This window comes from Vigna radiata, unplaced genomic scaffold (assembly GCF_000741045.1).
Source record: "Vigna radiata var. radiata cultivar VC1973A unplaced genomic scaffold, Vradiata_ver6 scaffold_83, whole genome shotgun sequence".
In the NCBI taxonomy this organism is placed as follows: Eukaryota; Viridiplantae; Streptophyta; class Magnoliopsida; order Fabales; family Fabaceae; genus Vigna; species Vigna radiata.
This window is the reverse complement of record NW_014543268.1, coordinates 520,360-543,115: the sequence shown is the minus strand read 5'-3', so window position 1 is coordinate 543,115 and position 22,756 is coordinate 520,360. Positions and strand designations below refer to the sequence as shown.

The window sequence follows — 22,756 nt, the reverse complement described above, 5'->3', positions numbered from 1 at the left end:
TCTGGCCTCTCGCCCTTTCTTTATGAAGAAGCTTATCACTCAAGTTGGAAGATGGGGAAATCAGTTCAACTATGCTATATGTAACAGAATTATCCCGATGGCAAAAATGTAAAAATATGAATAATAAGCTTAATATTTTTTTGGTGACTTAGTAAGCACAATTTCCACGGCATTATACTCATCCTTTGAAGTTTAACATATTTTTCTCCATACACGTCCCTCCATTACTCTACGAACCTACCTTAATTAATGCAAACCCCTCCTGATTTGTTATACATCTATATACACTGAGTAAATAAGATCTCGGAGAGTGAGAGCAACTTATGTTTACAATCATCATTACTTATTTTCATCTGCATGTGGCCTGTCTGCCGCTTAAGATTTTGATTTATGCTGAAAATCCATTTCATGTAAAACTCGTAACATTAGTCATCTACTTGTTCCACGATTAAAGTTTACCATTATTGTGCATCTATTCAACCTTCAGAATCTGAGAATTGGATCTTGTGATTTCTAAGTTGTCCCAGTCAATATGTACCGAACTATGGTGGCATCTGTCAAATTGGATGTCCTTATACCATAACCATAATGTACATGTCCACTCTGTTGCTAGTGGTCACAACCACAACAACACTGTCTGCTATCATGTAATCACAGCAAATTTAATAAAAACTTTTGCCCTAGCCGGAAAATCTCTGCATTTATATTGCAGGTTGAAGCTAGCAAGTGTTGCAAGACGCGCTAAGTGACAACTCTCGACCATCTAAACCAAAATTCATATTACAAATCACAGTAACTTTAAAACTAAGATAACATAGAAAATATTTATTTTTCTTCTCTACACACTTTTATTCTTAGATAATGTATGTAAATAATAATATAAAATACACAAAGGAAAATAATTGAAAAATAAGTGGTGAATTTAATATTGTTAATGTTTAAGTAGTTTACAGTATTACTATAAACCCTAAATAACTCCTAATTAATCATGGATGTTTATAATCGACTTAGAGCTCAATTACGACATCACCATATACCCAATTTAGCATCATATCTATAAAATATTTGGACTATGGCTTCCTGCACCTACACAATATTAGAAAAAGATTCAAATATCCTTCGCCGCTATACAACTGCCACCGCTTCCACCAGTCACCGCCTCAGTGCTGCTGCTGCAGAGGGAGTTGCAGAGGAATACCAGAAAAGAAGTTCGAAACATATTTCATGTGTCTCGGAAAACTCTTCAAAAATTTTGTTCTGAAAATTTCAAAGTGTTTTGAATTTTTTTTAGAAGATAAAATTGTTATTTTGAAAATTTGAGGAAGTGCGTAAAGAAATGTGATGAAACAATAAGTAAAAGCTAAATATTTTTTGGATTTTGCTTTCTGCACCCATGATTACTAGCTGTACTCCCATACTAACAACAAAAGTTTCTTTCTGGATCACAATCTTGTTGCTACTACAATGCACTCCCGTGTTTTCTTTCTACACCATTGATATGATATAATGACCATATTAATCATAACAAAATAATTAATAAAAATCTATATTATTTTTTAATCCAAAAATATATTTTGAAGTGTACAATCTAAAATGCAATATTTTTTAAAATATATTCTATTATTTTTTTCAAATTACATAATCCAAATATGTTTTAGAAAATAATACATTCCGAATTACATAATTTATAAATAAAAATTGTATGTACTACGTTTTCGATTCTACAGTTCAATATTATTTATTTTTAATATTATTTAACTTTCTTAAATTTGGAATACATTTTTTAGAAACATAATTTAAAATTTTACATAATATTAAAAAGAAATAATGTAAAATCTATAATATAACACCAAAATTTTTAATTTTCAAATTATATAATTCAAAAGCTTTTCAAATCACTCTATCAGAGATTTCTTCAGCAAAATTGCTCCAGAAGAAATAGAGGTGAAAATGAGTTGTAGTGGCCAAGCCTAAGTCTATTGGGCCTTGGCCAAGGTGTAAAAGTGGGTAAAATCAAATCAAATTTTATTTGAGAAGAACTTTCTAAAGAGTGTAAAAATCTAATTCTTTTCATTTCCAAAAAGTGCACTCTAGATTCTAATTTTCATTCTAGAACGAAAATAAGTTGCCATGAAAAGAAATGGTCTAATATAGATTACATTAAAAAAATCAAATTCTGATTAATTATAATTGAGGTGAACATATTAACATATTTCAGAGCTCCTTTTTATTGTATTTTTTAAAGGAAATGTTACTATTTTCGTCATGTCGGAAATGATTTTCTAACACATCTAAATTTTTTACATTTAATTTGATACTATTTTTATTTATTTTTTATTTTTTTTTGGGTTAAATATGTTTTTCGTCTCCCAATTATTGGCCGTTAAGTATAGTACAATTTAGTCCTTCAACTTTAGAAAACTATGGTTTTAGTCTCTTTTACCAAATTTTTTAAACTTTATTTGCTGTTTCAAACGCGTTTCCAGTTAACATTGAAGCAAAAATGTGTCAATTAAACAATCCAAATGCAAAAGGACTAATACCAGAGTTTTCTAAAGTTAAAGGACTAAATTGTACTATACTTTGAAAGAGGGACTAAACACAAAAACGGCCAATAGTTGGGGACGAAAAACATATTTAACCCTTTTTTTTTTAAAAAAAACTATAAAATTTTATACTTTTTAAACTATTTTATATTATGTACAAAAATGAATATAAAAGTATGTGATTGTATTATTAATTATTTTCATTTTCTGAACCTGATTTTCTAGGTAAGACTACAGATATTAGAATTAATATTTAATAATATAGTTCAACAAGAAATGCCATGTTGTGTATTATTTTTTTCCATTGCATTCAATGAATTGAAATTTTGCATGTGTGGAAGAGTGATGACTTGACTCTTCTCACATGGTGGACTTGGTCTTAGAAAGCTTATCTCCCTCTCTTTCTTCGTTCTTTCTCCTTCTCTTTATCTTTTCACAGCCACATCAATAAAAGCACAATCATTCCCTCTCTCAACTCTGAACTCTCCCTGCTCCATCCAAGGCTACAACCTATTACTGCATTTAATGAAACATTCCATTTTTAAGGTTGTTGTTTCATCCTTCTGTCAAAAAAAAAAAAAAAAAAAGACAACTTTTATTATCTATCTTTCCAATTTAGAAACTTTCTCATGTTGATGTTTAGCTTCCTCTCATGTGAGTTTGGTGTTTCACGTGTGGAAAACAACGCCCAGTAAATAATAATAAAAAACTTATTGTTCATTTTTTATATATTTGTTTGATCTAGTTCTTTGTTTCTCCTTTTTGTTCTTCTTTTCATCATTAGTCGTTTGATGTTGGTAAAGTTCTCTTAAAAAATTAGGGTGTCCTTTTGTTAGGCTATTTTATATTTACAACAGTCATTTCTGACCTGGTCGAGGTTGGTTGTTATGGCCGTACTTGATTTTGGAGATTGACTTGACTTATTTGTTTATATCCAAGTCGTTGGTGGCTTCACTTTTATAACTTTAATTAAATGATATTAATATTGCTTTAACGATGAACCATTGACCCTTGCCTTCTGTATCACACTACTTTTAGCTTGAGGGAATAAGTTTCAAATTTGATGCTGGATTTTGCAGGTCTGAGTAATCTTCTGTTTCTGTAAAGCTTGAGGGAGAACGAAAACTGCTGAAGTAGAGCCTAATCATGAATGGAAAAGGACATAGATTTGTGAGGTTCGACTGTTCAGTCCTGGTTTTGCCGCATATTTGTCTTGTTTAAATTTTAGTGCTCTTGGTACACACCTTGTGAACCACTTCTGCTTCATCTATTTTTAATTTCATTATGCTTCATTCAGCTACTTATTTTCTTTAAAAATAGGATCATCTGCCTCAGAATATAATAAAATTTAACTATTTTAACAGATGCAGTTTTATAATACATGATAGATTGACCCCAAACTGTGCAATTAATAGTCCAAATTACTGCAGCTGTGGTTCTCCAAGTTGGGTTATTGCCAATTTTAGATCAATAACAAGATTAGATAACTGTATAGGTGGTTTTTCTGTGTTCTCTGTTTTTATCAAGTAAAAGGAACCATAGCACCAGTAGTCTCTGGTGATGAGATTTGATGATGATATCATTTTGATATTGGAGTATGTTGTAGTCAAATACAGCCATTGAGGGGTCCATTTGGAGACTTGATCATAATTCATATGATATTTATAACAGTTGGAAGCTTATTTGTAATTGTTGGAAGCTAATGAATAAATATCTGATGCATTATTAAGTTAAAATTTCTCTCCGTCCAGGTTTGAAGATTGGAAATCGGAGTCATCTTTTAGCATAGAGCAAAACGATCACAAAAGAAGACCAAGTGTGATTGAAGTTTTGAAGAGTATAGGAAGAAAGGTTGAGGGTAGTTCAGAGAAGATGAAGAACTTGAGAAGAGTTTCAGCTATTCATCCCTTAAGTGATGGACAGAAAAAGCTGCCACCTAGGAAGAAAATTCTTGATCCACAGAGTTCAATGCTTCAGAAATGGAACAAAATCTTTGTAATTTCGTGTGTGTTGGCAGTCTCTGTGGACCCGTTCTTCTTTTACATTCCAGTGATTGATGATGAGCAAAAGTGCCTTGATTTGAGTGGGTCATTGCAGATCACTGCAAGTGTTTTTCGCACCTTCTTTGATCTATTCTACATTCTTCGCATAATCTTTCAGTTTAAGACGGGGTTTATTCCCCCTTCTTCTCGTGTTTTTGGAAGGGGCGAGCTCGTTGATGATCCTGTGGCTATAACGAAAAGATACTTAACTTCATACTTCATCATCGACATTCTATCAATTATTCCACTTCCACAGGTATCTTTCTGGATCTTATATTTATTTATGTATATATGGATAAGAAGGCAAAATAAGACATTATGTGTCCAGTAACCTATGTCATTTCGGTTTGTGTGAAAAACATACTTATTTTATGTTGTGTTTAACATTTAGGTGATTGTTTTAGCCATACATCCAAACATGAAAACAGATCCATTTGTAGCAAAGGATTTGTTGAAGTATTCTGTATTAATCCAGTATGTGCCAAGGCTTCTGCGGATCCATCCACTGTTCAAAGAAGTAACTAGAACTTCTGGCATATTGACTGAGACAGCAGGGGCTGGAGCTGCTTATAATCTTTTTCTTTATATGCTAGCAAGTCACGTAAGCTAACTTTTATTGCTTATTCAAATCCAGTTTATTCATGTTCTTAGATAGTCACCATGTTGAGTTTATGATGACCAAATAAATGTGGTTTATCAGGTAGTTGGAGCTTTCTGGTATTTGCTCTCAGTAGAGTCAGAGCTGCGTTGCTGGCGCAGACAGGTGAAGGGTGTAGACTTGAGTTGTAGAAACAGGATCGCAGAAAAAATTTCAGCTCTCAATCAAACTTGTTCTTTGGTGGACCCTGAGGATATCAAAGACCGAGAAAGCTACAACTTCGGAATCTTTTTTGATGCTTTGCATTCAGGTGTGGTAAAATCAACCACAGATTTTCCTGAGAAGTTCTTCTACTGCTTTTGGTGGGGTTTGCGCAATTTAAGGTTGGTCAAATCTTCTTGTTCTTTCTTTTCATATAAATGAAATGCCATGGACTTGTAGCATGAAGTGTAGAACTTCTACATAGTTTTTTTCGTAATATTTCTACACATTTATTATTAGTGTTTGTAATCATCTTATAAAGGAAAAGTCGATGCAAATTTATTTGAAGACGGGGCCGAAAGCTTACCAATATAATATTGTCATCTTTTGCAGTTCTCTTGGACAAGATCTCAAGACAAGCACTTATGTGCCAGAGATAATATTTGCAATCTTCATTGCCATCTTTGGATTAGTTTTATTCTCGTTACTTATTGGAAACATGCAGGTAATTCATTATCTGCGAAAAAGTAGTTTTTGAAAATTTTACTTTATGATGAGAAGTTGTTAACCACAAATTCTCCCATCACTGTGTTGAATATTATTACAGAAATATTTGCAATCTACAACTGTTAGAGTGGAGGAGATGAGAGTGAAGAGACAGGACGCAGAACAGTGGATGTCCCACCGTATGCTACCTGAGAACTTGAAGGAAAGAATTAGACAATATGAACAGTATCAATGGCAAGAAAATAGGGGTGTTGAGGAGGAGGCATTGATTCGTAACCTTCCTAAAGATCTCAGAAGGGACATAAAGCGTCACCTTTGTCTATCTTTGGTTATAAAGGTGAGTATCATCCATAATCATGTCTCCCCATATAATTTTTTTTTTTATCTGACTTTTGTGTAATGAACATTTTCATGTTCTTATTGATTTAGGTGCCAATGTTTGAGAAAATGGATGAGCAGTTGTTGGATGCAATTTGCACTAGACTGAAGCCAGTCCTTTATACTGAGAAGAGCCAAATTTTTCGTGAAGGAGACCCAGTTGATGAGATGCTTTTCATTATGCGTGGAAAAGTCTCTACTGTGACGACAAATGGTGGAAGAACTGGTTTCTTCAACTCCTTGTTTCTGGAAGCTGGTGCTTTCTGCGGAGAGGAGCTTCTGACATGGGCCTTGGATCCTAACTCCTCCTCGAATCTTCCCATTTCTACTAGGACAGTGGAAACCATATCAGAAGTTGAAGCCTTTGCTCTCATGGCGGATGATTTGAAGCTTGTTGCCTCCCAATTTCGCCGTCTTAGCAGCAAGCAGCTCCAACACGCTTTCAGGCAAGAATTCGTAATTTATATCAGATTATTAAATTTTTAGCAATAACAGCAGCAAAAAAGGAAAAAAAAAAAAAAAACATGTGACAAGAAACAACCTTAAGTGTTTTACATTAACCTCATCAATTCTGCAATAACCTTGTTTTCCATGCAGGTTCTATTCCTCACAGTGGAAGACATGGGCTGCATGTTTCATACAAGCAGCTTGGCGTCGATACTGGAAAAAGAAGGCTGAGAGGTCTTTGCACGTAGAAGAAGACAAGCTACAAGAGGCTTTGACAAATGATGACGGCGCTACTCTGAGCCTTGGCGCAACGATATATGCATCAAGGTTTGCTGCCAATGCACTGCGAAACCTGAGAGAAAACAACAGACAGAATAGAATGCAACAGAGACTACTGCCTCTGCTACCTCCAAAGCCAGCCGAGCCAGACTTCACTTCTCTGAAACACTAACTTGGATATAGGAGTAAGGACATGTTATCCATACTGCATAGCTGTTGTGTGTGCATATTTTGGGAGGGTTGCTTAAGAATTCATTCAATAAATTAATGTATATGTCGTCGCCAAAGCCTTTCACATGATGTATTTATATTTAACAATATCTATGCAGAATACAAACAAGATGATTGAATTACAATTTTTTAAATAGCAGATCTCATCTCATCATTTCAAAATACAACCTTATCCATAATGCATATTGTAGTCTTGAATTTTGTAAACTATGCTGATTATTTTCAGACATGTACAGTTCCTTCGTTATTCATTTGATCATTTTGTAAGAAAGTTTATGTCATTATTTTTCCTTTTCAAGTGGTAAGTTATAGGAAAATTTATCTATAATATTCTTATATTAAAACAAATATAAAGATTAATTAGATCAACTTTAGTTAACATATGTCAGCGCTTGTGCAGTGGAGGAAGCTGCATTTAATCTTATTCAGAATAGTTGAGAAAGCAATATTTTTATTTATTCATGGTTCAGTACAAGCTCATTATCAATTTATTTTTCTACTCCTTTTATAATATATTGATATGATAATCTTGCACTTGCAGCAACCCAAATGAACCTCAGATGATAAAGATTGCTCTGCATACCAAAAATAAAAAGTAGTCATCATCATTTTCCCTGTCATAGTCAAAGTTAAGTTGGAAGCATAATAAAAAATTGAATTTGAAAAAGAGCAGAGAAGCTTACTTTGTGCAATCAGTTTTTTCGTCAATAGGAGGAAGCGTAACAGAGAGTCCACACTCTTTGGGAACTAGAGGTATACGTTGGGGATCATAATCTCCAATGGCTGTCAATCCTTGCTTGAGGCACAGACATATAGCTTCTCTATTTTCGTGGCTTCCAGCCTCACCATTCAGGGACTTGATACCTTGACAACACTCCTCGGAGGGATGCTTTGTGTTTGATTTGAGGAAGCTAACACAAGGTGAAACATCCTCAATAACTGTGGGGCATTTTATGGAACTCTGAGCTTCACATCCAGTAATTAGGAGAATGACAATGGATACGATTGCTGCTCTTGACATTTTCATTGTTAAAGACACAACACCTTTAAAGATAGTTGGGACTGAACTGTTTTTAGTACAGGACCAAATGTCATACATATATATATATACACACACACATATATATATATATATATTACATAGATTGAGAGATTGTGCAGTTCTTTGTTTGTTCTGTCTACTTGCAATGCATGCAAACTTCATGAGTGAATAAAAGTGAACCATGCTTGTGTAGTTTACTGTATACTGTGAGCGGAATGATAGGAAGAACGGATTGCCTTTACAAGTTGTTGGCTATATAAATGTCATTCAAAGAGTGTGATATATCAAGCATTACATATAAAATTTCTGATATTATATATATACACACTAATCTTAAACTTGTGCCTACCACGAGGTGATGTTTATTTTTATTTGTGTATTTTTTTTAAGTTAGTAAATATATATATTATTAAATTAAATTTATAGGTTAAGAAAATGAATAGTGAATATTTTAGAAAATATAAAATTTAGATGATGCAGAAAAAAATGTAAAGAGTAGATGACATAAGAATACAAATGTTAGAGGATAAAATAAAATTATAAGAATTGACAATTTAAAAATACAACGGTTAGACTATGTAGAAAAATGTAAATAATAGACTTTTTAAAATACAAATGATAAACTTAAAAAAAATGTAAAGTAGACTATGTGAAAATAAAAGAATTAAATGATACAACAAAAATGTAAAAAATAGATGATCTAAAACTATAAAGGATACACCATGTAGGAAAAATGTAAAGAGTATAGACTCTGCAAAAATACAAAGGTTAGATGATAAATATATATAAATAGTAGGCAATTAGATGATTCATAAAAATGTAGAAAATAGTGTTGAGAAAAGAAGTTGATATTGTTTTAGTGATCATACCAAGTCCAAAGGTTCAGAGAGAAGCAAAGAAGTCATTGGAAGACTTGTAATTTTTGTTTATAATGTTATGCCTCCCTAGTAAGTATACAAAGTTACAAAGCAACAACACTGGATCACTTTATAAAAATAGTTTTTTAAGTATACAATAATAATCAACTATCACTTATTGTAATTGATTATTGTAAACAGAAATCTTTTTAAAAAATGTGACAGTAATAATCAATTATAAATGTCGTGAGAATAATTGATTTTGGCCTGTATTAATTCATTATTTACGATAATTTGTGGCTTGACTCTTCATACTCTTAACTTATTTTCAAAAATAGCTTCTATAAATGAAAGTGAGAGTAATATTTACTAAATAGAGAAGTTAGATTGAAAAAATTAGCTTTGTCACAAGCTTTTGGAAAGACCTAGTATGGGTAATCTTAGATGATAAGGTGTCGCTATAAAATTGATCATCCTTTGTGTGATTCAAAGAAATTGTTCATTTCTTGTAACTTCAACAAAGGTCATCTTTTGTGTGATTCCAGAAAGGTGTCTTCATCGGAACTTAAAGGAGGTGTTCATTCCTTGTAGCGTTAAGAGAAATATTTTCTTTCTTAAATTGTTCTTACTACTATTTGTAATATCAATTTATTTTAGTGTTTAATTAATCTCTCATTTAAGAGTGGTTAACAATTGAACATTAAATCTTTTTATCAGGATCAAATTAGTTATACAATTTTCTCTTTCTACACTCTCTTTACTTATATATTGATATTATAAAAGAAATTGTTTTTATTATAACTTTGATTTGTGGAAGGACAAGTTGATGGCAAGTAAAACCTATTTTATGCATAATTTGAAGTTATTATAGAACAAAGACCACTATGAGATTGAACACCCTTTCAAATTACTGTTTATTTGAGCCACAACAATTAAGGCTCAACCTATTGCAAATGTTCTAAGGATTATCATTTCTGTTAGAAGTCCCACATCTATTGGAGATAAAATCAATTTAAAATATATATAAACGGGTACAAACCTCACCTTACAATCTAGTTTTATTTATAGGATTGAGTTAGACTTAAAATATTATGTGAGAATATCTCTTTAGATATGCTTATTGGTTGGTACAATATTTGTATTCTTTTCATTTCATTGAATATCTTTAATAATTTTTAACAAAGTAATTATTATGTTATGAAATCAAGATATAATTGGTGTGGTGTGACAACATTAAATAAGCCCCAATGTTGTCTTTAATATGATGGACCTCACGTCGGTAAATTTAATATAAAATACTTATGTTAGAATTTTATATATTTGACTTTAAAAACTTACCACATGCAACAATAGTGTAATTGGTTGCACATTATGAGATGATTACTGCAAAATGATTTTGAAGAAGATGAAGGAAAAATAGAATTCAGATAACATTGTGATTACTCTTACTCAAGCCAAAATCAAACCAACATCAAGTAATAAAATAAATTTAGTCCTATGACTTTGTATTTTATTAGGTTTCTAATACATGTTGATTTCATTAAGACAATGGCCACTACCACTTTCTAATTTGTGAAATAGCTCTAAATTAATCATAGTTGATGACGTACTTGGGATAGTTGAACTCAAAGAAAGTTTAAAGCGATGTGTTATTTAAATTTAAGTCTATGACTTTCTATTGATTTCACTATGACAATGACAATTTCTAATTCATGGAATACCTCCAAATTAGTCATGGACGAATGATGTATCTGAGATAGTTAAACATGTACCACAGTTGCAATGAAAACCCTCCTCGACAAATAGTTCACGACAAATCGTTTACTGAGTGACGAAAATAGTTAAAAAGCTCAAAGAATGAAGAGATACATGTAAAGAGAAACCCTAAAAATGAAATATAAGAAGAGACGAACCCATCATTGAGAATGATGACCTTTAGAAGTTCTTTTCTAGAAAGGCATGAATAGAAAATGAAACTATAAAAGAAAGTAAGAATTGAATAAAGTCTAATACAAAGGAAGAAAAAGGAACAATCTTATAAACACGAATAACCTTGATCTACACAATATTATTTCCTAGTCAGATCATTTAAAATCCGCAAAAATAGGCCTACATCCTACCAAGTTTCTCTATCCACCTACCTAGTACCAGTTCCATCGCAATTTTAGTCTCTTGTTATCACTATTCTAATTGCGGTCTCCTTTGTCTCTTCACATTTCTTTTTGTAACTGCATTTTTTTTTAAATCCTAAAATTGTCCCTATATTTCAAAAAATCTTATATTTCACTTTTTTCTTCAATAGATTTTGAAATTCGTTGAAGGAAAAAAAACCTTTTAATGAATTTCGAAATCCATTGAAAGATTTTTCAAGTTTTCAACAAATTTTGAAATCTAATGAAACTTTCAAAAAATCCTTCAATGCATTTCAAAATTCAAAGAAAGATTTTTTCTTCGACGGATTTTGAAATTAGTTAAAAGATTTTTTTTTCTTTAACGAATTTTGAAATCCATAGAAAAATATTTCAAAAGCTTAAAAATTTTCAAAATCCGTTAAAGAATGTCATTTTTGGAATATGAGGATGCAAGAAGAAATGTGGAGAGGTACAGGTAGAAATACTTCAAATCTTAACATTCAAACCCATCCCAAAACCGATGGTTATCACCTATTCAACCACAAAAATATCTATCACTGTCAGTCTCCTAGAACCTTACACGGGAAATTATGTTGTGCCATGGACTATTATCGAACAAGGAAAAAAAAGCCTAAGATAGGCGATAAAAATTGAACGAATGACTTGTTCAAAAAGATGTTATAGTCCAAAAGAAATTAGAACTAAGATGGATGAAAATAAAAATATTAAATGTTTACATCAGTTACTTATTCAATAATTTTGTATTATATGATTTGAAAAATCTACCACAACGGTTATATCATTATTTTTTAAAGTTATTAAGTCAGTACAATAATAATGGTGTTATATTATTTCAATTTTTCAAAATTAGATTCTTAATTAAGAAAAAAACAGTGAGAAAATCTCTAAACTAATTAAACCTTATTTCATCTATCTATACAAATATTTTCACTTGAAAGCAAAACCAATAACTCTATTCTATATACCATAATTGTTCAAAAGCATATTTAATATATATATATATATATATATATATATATATATATATATATTATGTTTAGCATAAAACATATCTAACAAAAGTAAAAAAGAAAAACAATATTTCTTTATTAACATATTGAAACATAAATAAATATATGAAAACTCTCTTAATCAACAAAGATGATACATTATTCTATGGTATGCTCATTAAACATAATTAGAATATGTAATATCCCAAAAATATAGCTTAAAACTATATAAAAGAGTTATTATATAATGATATGATAGCACGCATAAAGAATTTACAACATTAGTTTTAGATAAACTAAAGTGCCGGATATTTGAAACTTTACAATAGATCATAAAGTCTGTTGCAAGATAAATGAGCAAACCGAACGGTTCCAAAAATATGTTTAAGTAGAACGGTAATACAAAAGATAATACTAATGCTACTGATCGAACGGTCCTACAACTAAACTTTAGGGTTCTCTACTTCCAAAGCTTCTTCAAGCGAACACTCGTCACTTTCTGCTTACATCCACAGGATGATCATTGCAACAGGAAGGATGACCGAACAGACAACAAAGACAAAACAGAAGAGTAAGGTAAGCTTATGTAATTTAATTAATCAATAAAAACATAACAGATTTACTTATAACATACAACTATCATACACATATTTCAGACAATAACCGAAAGGAATATACATGCAATGACCAACCACTGACTTGACTTATCCAGATTGTATGAATTATGTAGCTATGACGTTTATGCACCCAGATGGTGTAGTAGCTGGGATGCCTTCAATAGTTGCCACTCGACGTTAGTTTGTTATACCTCGCCCAAGTTAACCTATGGATAAGGACCTCCTGCCATTCTCACACATGATTTACTCTTCTCTACTCGAAAATGAGTAATCACAAAATATCAGGATAAACGCCAGCTAAGCTTTGACCACATTCATACTTTACCATTCAATAACTATCCACGAGATATTCCTCCTTGGGAGACTATTTCATATCCATATTTATACAAATCACATTATACTTTAGCATAATCATACTTATTCATTCTTATAAACTAAACCGAATAGTAAACACAAAGTCCCACCCTTAAACAAGGTTGAAAAGAAGAGATCACTCAACTCATGAGCAAGACCGAACAAAAGAACACTACCTAGAGATTAACATGACCCAACACTATTACCAAATTTAAGACTTTAGTTAAACTGAACACTTATGGTGAGATTGATGTATTTTCACTACTCAATAGCTAGGACTGACGGTTCGTACTAGATAGGATCAAAGGATTGATTGAACACTATAGAACACTTACTATCAGACAGAACTGCATACTATAAGCTTTAACCGAACCCTAAGGGCTTAGACCGAATATTTTTGGCATAGGTTGAATACTATTGAATTGGGCCGAACGCTATTAATTTAAGCCGAACATTAGTAGTACCGAATACAAGTCTATGACTGAGTACTACAACGAGACTAAGTACTTAGTACAAGACCGAGCACTACTGAGAGTGAGTGCTAGTATAAGATTGAGCACTACTGAGACCAAGTGCTAGTATAAGACCGAGCACTAAGGAGATCGAGTGTTAGTACAAGACCAAGCACTAAGGAGACCGAGTGCCAATACAAGACCAGCATTAAGGAGACCGAGTGCTAGTACAAGATCAAGCACTAAGAAGACCGAGTGCTAGTACAAGACCAATACAAAAATGAATAAGTAGATCCGACTACTAAAATACCCAACAATAATTACGACTGAGAATAAATATGGTATCGAAGACTTAAATTATATTGAGTACTTTAATTAGGCTTACTACTAAAGTGGACATTGAAGACTATACATAGACCGAATGCTTATTTTCAATCATATCCAATAGAAGATTTATCGGTCATTAACTAAAATTCTCTGCAGAAGGAGAATTCAGTCAAGACCGAACACACCAAGGGAAACCGAACGGTCACGAATGACTTTTGACAACAATTACAGAATTTTGCAGAGTACTGCAAAATTAAGATCAAACCCTATTTCTTTCGAGTTCACACCATTCATCAGCATCAACACATATAGATTAACATGCAGCATCTTCAATATTAAATATCAACCAAATCACCAAACATAACATCATTCAAACATGCAACCATTCCAAAACAAAAAATCATAATTAAATTACAAGCTTCCCTTACCTCGAAACCCAGAAACTGCTATGCTTCCACAGTATTACCTATATCGCAAGTAACTTATATGTCTTCCTACAAACTTCTGATTGGTGAAAAGAAACCAATCATGGAACCAAGGACAAAAACATACACAAAAAAGGACTAGATGAACACATGCAAGCCAAACAACGCTTGCATACATCATAAACACACAAACCTCAAAGGACGGAGAGAAATTTTAACTTACCAACTCCAAAACAACAACTTGATCGGTGCAAAGTGAAGCCCTTGGCACTAGGAGGACTCAGGTACTGCCTGATTGATGATCAGAAGAAGAAAAGGATGAGGATTTGTAGAGAGAAGGAAAAAGAATTTTAGAGAGAAGAAGGAGAAAATGAAATTCAGAAACTTTGAGGAAGAAGGTGCATGCAGAAAAAGTGGCTCGAGGTTTTAAAAATTTCATTATATACTACGGTCAAAATCTCTCGGTCCACTCAGCCATGCACACCTAAATCCCACTTTGTTGTTGAATTTAATGACTCTAACATAATATTATTTATATAATTATATATTATTAAATTAAAAGTTAAAATCTCTAATTATTTATATATTTATAAAAAAAAATCTCAATTCAATATTCTCATTTTAAACTATTTCAATGAGATTTTTAATTTTAAAAATAAGTGTTTTTTTTAAAGTAAACATAAACGATTGTGCTAATGTAGTGTACAATACACGTTGGTAACGTGAATAATTTTATTATATGAAATTAGGGTTTAATTTGATGACGAGAAATTGGAATTTAATTTATGAGGTTACACTATTTAGTTGAACACATGCTTTAAAACAAAATTAAGGATTTAGTAAATAGAAATTTTAAAACTATAGATTTAGAAATTTTTGAAACTATAAATTTAGGGATTTAAAAAAAGAAATTTCAATGAAAACACTGTAAAAAGATTTAAAGATCAACCATGCAAAAAACCAACACGAGATCTCGAAACAATTAAAAAGAACAAAAAGATTTAGAATAGAAGAACAACGTCTTGAAACAAAATAACCTTAATGTATGCACCGTCTCAACTAGTTTTTATAATAATAAAAAATATTAAAATAATAAATAATTTATTAAAATCATAAATTAAATAATAATAATTTTTATAATTTTACTGTAAAAGTTTTTATTTACTTTTGCATGTAATTTTATAATTAAAAAAATGGTTAAGTTTAAAAAATGTGAAATTAAAAAATATTAAATTTAAAGAGAATAAAATTGTTAAAATAAATATTTTAATTTAGAAACTCTTTTATTTAAAGATTAATATTGGAAAGAAAATGTGGAAAAAAAAAATCCTTATAGATTTTAAAATAAATCTTATAATATAATAACTAATTATTTGTATATAAGATATTCATAAATTATAGTTTATATTATATAATAATATGTTATCTACTATTATACATAACATGTTTCTTCTTTTGCTTTTTAAAATTTTACCACATATCAATTATTTTTAAAATTTAAATAATTACGCATACTAAAATGTTATTTCTAATTTTATTTTTTCTCAATATTTTTTAAATTCTATTAATAATTTATATCTAAAAAAATATACAAATGATTTGATTTTATAATTATTAATCAATACAAAATATTTTGTTTAATAACTTTCTATTGAAAAAAAGTGGAAACATACATGTGTTTTCACTGCTATTTATATTCTTAATATATCTAGAATATCTATATTGGTTTATTCATAGGTTTAAAATATTTATTAATAGAGTATACTTATTCCCTTAATTCTTCCGGTCTTTAACAATTCTTTTAAATTTTTAAACAAGTAAATCTCTTTTTGTATCTTTTCGAAATTCATAATTTTTTCACTATATAATTACAGAGTTCATCCAATTACAGTAAAGAAATAGAAGATAAATCACTATAAAATAATTCATTTATATACGATATATTTAATATCTAATATTTAATATATTGTAAAAGCGAATTCAACATAAAAAAATCACTCTACCATATTTAGTTAAGGGGTTATTGAATCTCACCTTTCTTATTTCTCTCTGGATCTGTTCTTCCCAATTTCACCAAACCCTAATTTTCTAAATCCTCCAATTTCTAGGGTTAGAATTCAGGAATGGAGCAGCAGGACAGCAAGATGTACAACCTGTTCGTGAAACACTTGGATGGAAAAACCCTAACCCTCTTATTTCCCTCTCCGATCCTCTACGTGAGTTTCATCAAGGATCGCCTTTTCGAACTCACTGGAATTCCCGTGCAGCACCAGCGCCTTGTCACCGGCTTCCGACACCTCAACGACATAATCCAATGCTCCCCGGAAGATGGCAACATGTTCCCGTCCGTGCGGCTGCTGCTGCGTCTCAAAGGCGGAAAGGGGGGCTTCGGGTCGCTTCTTCGTGGTGCCGCAACGAAGGCCGGGCAGAAAAAGACCAACAATTTCGACGCCTGTCGGGACATGAGTGGTCGGAGGCTGAGGCACGTCAACGCCGAGAAGAGGTTAGAGGAGTGGAAGGCCGGAGAAGAGGAGAGAAGGCTCGAGAAGGTGGCTGAGGAGTTTCTCAAGAAGCAAATGAAGAAGGGTAAGGGTAAGGGAAAGGCTCAAGGAGATGGTGAGGCTCACAAATACGTGGAGAAATATCGGGCGGAATCTGAGCGTTGCGTTGCGGAGGTTGCCTTGTCCGTTAAGGAGGCTCTCACCGCCAAACGCAAGATCCCTTCACAACCCCACCACGATGCCAAGAAGTTGAAGATATGGTAAGTTGACTCTCTCATGTGATGTGTTTTTGTTTGTTAATTTATTATCATATAGTTCCCTCTGATGATTGTTTAGCCTTTGTGTATTATTGATATTTGCTTTTGTGTTTTGCAGGATGGGGAAGAGGAAATTAAATGAAAGTGATAGTGATTATAGTGATGATTCTGATGTAGAGGGGGAAATGGAGAAATCAGATTTATTGAATGATCACAACGAGTCTGATTCAACTAAGGCTGAGGGCAGTCTGGGTTCGGTGGCTGGCGGAGGAGGCGCCTCTGGTTCCGCCTCGTGTGAAAGTGGGTCTGAGGAAGAGAAGGAAACTGTTGTACAAGGAAGCGTGGGATCTGTTGGGTTGCTGAGTGATGAAAGTATTCCGCCCATGGACGAGCATGTGATAAGCAATGAGGCTTCTGCAATGCCAAATGAGTCAGTGGTTGCTGCACTTATTGTGGAAGAAGATGGACATCAGGGTTGCGATGGAGGTGTGTCTGATAAGTTTGATGGTGCTGTAAATCAGGTCTCAAATATTACAGGCTCTGAAACTGTGGCCGCTGGCGACTCTAATAATGATATGGAAATTGACGGATCACTTGAGCATGAAGCAGCAGTCAATGAAGAGAGCTCGCCAAGCACTAGTGTTCCCGCAATGGATGAGCCCCTTAATTTTGATGCCTTTAATTCCTCTTCCGAACTAGAGGTGTGTTTTCAGTAGAATCCTGTACTTGTGTGGTACCCTTCACTATTTTTTAATTATATTCTGCTTCATTAATATGTCGAATTGGATTTGAAGGCGAAGAAATCCATTATTCTAGTTTAGAAAGAAATAGATAAGACATTAATGATAAATTGGTAAAACAATTTATTTCTATGTTCTTATTAAACATGCATTCTTATTTTACCTTAAAAATGGCTTAAACTTGACTAGAAATATGTCATTATGTTGAGGCTTAGCTGGAACTTTAGTCTTATGAATATATTACAAAGTAAGAAAGAAGTATTTTAAAGAGAGCTTTCAAATGCAAGTCTGTTTTAGGTGTTATGGCGTGTTGGGGACCCAGTAAAAATTCCTTTGATACTAGGTTGACTCGTTAGTTATAAGATTAGAGAACCCTCTGACTTGTACATTGTTGTAATCAAAGCATTATGTACTATTGGAGGAGGTGGTATAAATAAATCCACCCAGACCCCTTTTTTATTGTTATTAAATTTACTGTAATCAGTTTAGTTTGTTAGAATATTTATCATTGTTATATTGTGTTTAGGGTTATCCTGTTTATATTATATATAGAATGAGAATGAGAAGATCCTTCAAGCCCTCGAGAATTATTTTATAGTTTCAATCTCAAGTCAGTTGTCACCCTTATTTAGTGTTTTTCAATTACTCTACAATTAGTTGAAGGTGGCTTAAGAATGTGAATTATAGTAGCTATATTGGTCTGTCGTGAGTTGAGGGATAATTCCAATTTTTTTAGCAATGTTTTTCATTCTCCTCGAGTGCTAAATTTTATATTTGTGGAAAAATCAGAAAAATGTATGTTTGGTTTGATATTGGTTCTGGATCAATTATCAACATTCAAGATAAAGCTACTTGCAGTAGTTTCCATTGTTTACATCTGAAATGTGCGAGGCTCTAAACATATATTCTTGACAGGTTCTTGGCTTGGAAAGGTTGAAGTGTGAACTGCAGTCACGTGGGTTAAAATGTGGAGGTACTTTGCAGGAGCGGGCTGCCAGACTGTTTCTTCTAAAATCCACTCCTCTGAATAAACTTCCAAAGAAGCTACTCGCTAAGAAGTAAAGAGTGTTTTGAGATGGCAGTTCCTTTTCTGTACAGTATTTCGTAACTATTTGCACCTTTTACTTAGGTGTCAAATGTATCCTCTGACTTTGGGACCTGACTGATGCATGCCTTTTTCTGTTCGATTTAGTGTTTGTCGTGAGCGGTATTTTACGTACTAATAATACCTTTTACCAGCAGTTAAAGGAAGTTGAACACTGTAAAATCCAAGAATTATGTATTATGAACAATTCCAATTTTTCTGTTTTTTTTTTTTTATTTTATATTATCAGAAAACGTTATCATCAATGGATGAATATTACTTTTCCTATTTATTACAGTCCATGTTATATTCAGAACCTCCCACCATTCAAGTCTTCCGAATATTGATGTCCATGTAACTACACTATCGATCAAGGGTCACTGAAAGGCAAATAATATTGTGTAATGAAGATGTGGAATTAGCAAAATTAGAAAACCAAATGCCATTGTTTTGTCAACTTAGCACACTCAGCATATTGGGCAATTGTTCCGCAGATGATACCAAATAATCATTCAGTTATTCTTCAGGTTCAACGAAGATATAATTTTAACTTGGTGTCCACATTTAATATTTTTATTTTACCTTTAAATATGTTTAGAACTAAAAGAATATAAACTAATCATATGTTAAAAATAATAGTACTTCAACGCCGTTCTTCCTTTCAATGTACTCATCATAGAACTCCCACGTGGCAATAAGACTTGATCTATGCCATTGCATCCAACACTCCCTTTGAAAAGATACGGCTGATAGCAAATACTAAGTTAGAAAAGCATGTGATAATCTCCTATCACTAACAAAGTCAGAAAAATGCGAATATAAGTTTCAACGACACTCCTTTGAAGGGTGTGATCTAATAGACCCACAGGTGGTGGTGTAGGGAAAATTCGTAGATTTGCATTTAATAATTCAGAATATATTTTAGGCATATATCGGAATTTAATTTTATATCATGAATCGTACAATGTGAAATATAATTTATATTTGAGATGGATTATTCAAATTTATATTAAAGGTTATACAGTAGAGTATGTAATTTTGTATTATAGACTGTATGAAATATGCTTAAATTCACAATGCAATCCAGCTGATTATTCTCAGACAAAAACATATCTCACTGCAACACCATGAATGACACCATTCTGAGAGTGATTACAGATTTCTTCAATTATTTATTTCTTGTTTAAATTTCTTTCGCGGAAAATTTATCACCTATACGATATATGTATTCGAAGTAAACAAGGAACAACAGTTTCCTAGGAATCAATGATCACTGGACATGGCTAGAACTGTAGAGGGAGAGTTGCGACAAAGAGGGCATGTAGTGTTGATGCGAAGCCATTCATCGATGCAGTGAGCATGGAAGCAATGTGCGCATTCAGGAATACATCTTATAGTGTCTTTGGTTTTATACTCTGACAGACATATGGTGCAACATCCCTCATTGGGTCCTGGCACTCTTCGGCTCTCCCCTAACTCCAGTTTCTGATACGACTCGATTGTAGACTCATCCAGACCCATCCTAACGGTGGCAGATTCCGGTATTTCAGTTGCTGCAGACCTCTGTGCTGCAGCAATTCTCCCTGTGTTGCCTCTTCTGTACCTGAAGGTGGCGTAGCAAGTCATTGCAATGGCACACACGATAGCTGGTCCAACGATGGATAATGTGATGATTCCAAAAACTCGAAGACCATGTTCTTGACGTCCTGAAAATTAAAGACTACTCAACAAATAGTCGATAGAGAGCACCCACACTTGGTCTCTAAAAGATTAACATCAATTCAAAATCAGTTCTTTGAAAATCTATAGCATCACTGTCTGCTAAATATGATAGTATATATAATCACCGAGTAATTTTTGATCCCTTAGCCATTTGCATTAGAATATGATTGATGACTTTCAATTTGCAAGCAAACCACGACTCCACGATGATTTTAATGCATATTTTATTAATTAAGTCTCAACTAGCAAACAAGCTATTAAAGTCAAAGGATGTACCCAAAAAATAAATCATATGATAACGTACATTGACTTTACTAATTTTTCTTGCAATTTATGGTACTAAGAACACGAAGCAAACTTATGGCCCACCTAACAATGGCATCTCCATTCAGAACACAACAAGTCAATAATATAGCTTCTTTTGTTTCTCTTAGTACTTTAAGCCGTTTGGATTACCAAGTTTCTAACACATTGTGGAAAAAAGAACACATTGAAAATCAAATAACATAAATCTCTCCATTTTGCTTTTTTATCTCTATATAATATATATAAATAAAATTGTCTTCACTATATTGGATAAAAGGAAATAACATTCAATTTAAAAATCATAGAAAAAAAGCTTAAAAAATAAATAAAATGAATTTGAGGGAGTATTTACCCGTTTGGTCATCAAAGAAACAACCAACTTGATCACTGTTTATGCTCTCATCAAATCCGCACAGAGCTTGTTGTGATTCGCAATATCTACAGTCAGGTGAATACCATGTTAATAGAAGATCTCCACGAAGGAGATCATCTCTGAAATTTTCCTGGTATGCAACTGGAAATGATAGTTTCTTTACAACATGGCAAGACTCGGGCAATGAAGTGAAGTTCAGTGAAGGAATAGCTGAGACAAAAGACGTTGAATTGCTAAGACAGTCAATGGGAATGAACTGCGAGCCTGTGTGGGGAGTTGGGCAGCTTAAGAGGGTGTAGTTCCGGAGTGAAGTGACAGTGAAGGGAGAAGCTGAAAGGTTGAGGCTTAAAAGACGTTTTGGAAGGCAATCATCTGGGTCGTACACTTGCATCTGTTGTCTGAGGTAGTTAATGTTGCGGACAAAGAACTTTCCCATGTAAGGAAGTGTTATAACAGTTTTGCTATCATTGGAACAAGTTAGTTTGAAACCAGGATAGCCACAATAAGGATGTTGCTGACCTTCTATTTGGAAGGGAAAACGAATAAGGATGTTGTTGTCGCTGCACCAAGAATAATATTGGCAATCAGATGATGCATATGCGACCGCAAAAGGTATGAAGCAGTGGAACAGGACCTTCAAGATGTTCATTTGCTTTGCAGGAGAAGAAATCTGGTGTGGGAAAGAACCAAACAATTCAAGTTAAAAACGAAGGGCCTGAAAGTCAAATGATATTATATATGGTATACAGTAGTGTAACAAAGATGTGGAATTATGACTGACTCAAGGCAATTCGCCATATGCAGAATCACTGCAATATAATAATTATTGTGTCGTGTCAGCGCTCAGCATATTAGTTAGACAATAACAACAAGTCTTAAATCATCCTTGAATTATTCTTCAGGCTTAGTTTACTGTCTTTAGATAATCCAGTTTCGATGATTTTGATCACAGAATTCATAGGAGTTTAGTTGTCTTGCTGGTGCAACCTTGATGGTTGGTTGGTAATAAGTTTATTGAAAAGTGCCATATAATTTAGAATAATGATACTTAAATAACATTTTTTTTATAACATTTGAATATGTAATTGGTCTATGGTGATATTTATAATTATTATTATTGATTTTGAAATAATTTTGGATTAATCACAAGATGTTCAAATGTTGTAAAAAACAATTGTCTAAATAGTAATAAGATAATTTGAATTATAGAAAAATACTTTGACTGTCAAAGTATATAGACTATAGTTTTACACAAAACAGTAACTATATCCCTGAATATGTTTATAATTCCAACACTTTTACTTGTTTCGTGCATATTATTTTTGTAG

General features: G+C 32.6%; 4 protein-coding genes across 5 annotated transcripts; 2 read left to right on the top strand and 2 right to left on the bottom strand.

Moving 5' to 3' along the window:
- The first annotated feature begins 2,862 nt into the window (after positions 1 to 2,862).
- Positions 2,863 to 7,904, top strand: LOC106754139 (cyclic nucleotide-gated ion channel 1). 2 transcript variants are annotated; one of them, XM_014636117.2, is made up of 10 exons: positions 2,863 to 3,092; positions 3,626 to 3,721; positions 4,298 to 4,844; positions 4,980 to 5,189; positions 5,289 to 5,569; positions 5,781 to 5,892; positions 5,995 to 6,231; positions 6,324 to 6,718; positions 6,870 to 7,183; positions 7,771 to 7,904. In XM_014636117.2, exons 2-9 carry the CDS (start codon positions 3,693 to 3,695, stop codon positions 7,168 to 7,170), a joined length of 2,112 nt encoding a protein of 703 aa, XP_014491603.1. In that variant the 5' UTR covers positions 2,863 to 3,092; positions 3,626 to 3,692; the 3' UTR covers positions 7,171 to 7,183; positions 7,771 to 7,904. The 2 variants fall into 2 exon arrangements, with proteins under 2 accessions (XP_014491603.1, XP_014491602.1); XM_014636116.2 differs by lacking the exon at positions 7,771 to 7,904 and having other exon boundaries at positions 6,870 to 7,464.
- A 4-nt stretch (positions 7,905 to 7,908) lies between these two features.
- LOC106754029 (non-specific lipid-transfer protein 3-like) lies at positions 7,909 to 8,256 on the bottom strand. Its single transcript, XM_014635962.1, has one exon. It carries the CDS (start codon positions 8,254 to 8,256, stop codon positions 7,909 to 7,911), a length of 348 nt encoding a protein of 115 aa, XP_014491448.1.
- An 8,191-nt stretch (positions 8,257 to 16,447) lies between these two features.
- Positions 16,448 to 19,194, top strand: LOC106754172 (protein SDE2 homolog). The gene is made up of 3 exons (XM_014636167.2): positions 16,448 to 17,206; positions 17,322 to 17,904; positions 18,859 to 19,194. The coding sequence occupies exons 1-3, from the start codon at positions 16,569 to 16,571 to the stop codon at positions 19,003 to 19,005; spliced, it is 1,368 nt and encodes a 455-aa protein (XP_014491653.1). The 5' UTR covers positions 16,448 to 16,568; the 3' UTR covers positions 19,006 to 19,194.
- Positions 19,195 to 19,431: 237 nt separating this feature from the next.
- LOC106754028 (RING-H2 finger protein ATL22-like) lies at positions 19,432 to 22,187 on the bottom strand. The gene is made up of 2 exons (XM_014635961.2): positions 21,408 to 22,187; positions 19,432 to 20,733 (listed from the first exon to the last, which is right to left on the bottom strand). The coding sequence occupies exons 1-2, from the start codon at positions 22,075 to 22,077 to the stop codon at positions 20,291 to 20,293; spliced, it is 1,113 nt and encodes a 370-aa protein (XP_014491447.1). The 5' UTR covers positions 22,078 to 22,187; the 3' UTR covers positions 19,432 to 20,290.
- Between the last annotated feature and the right edge of the window lie 569 nt (positions 22,188 to 22,756).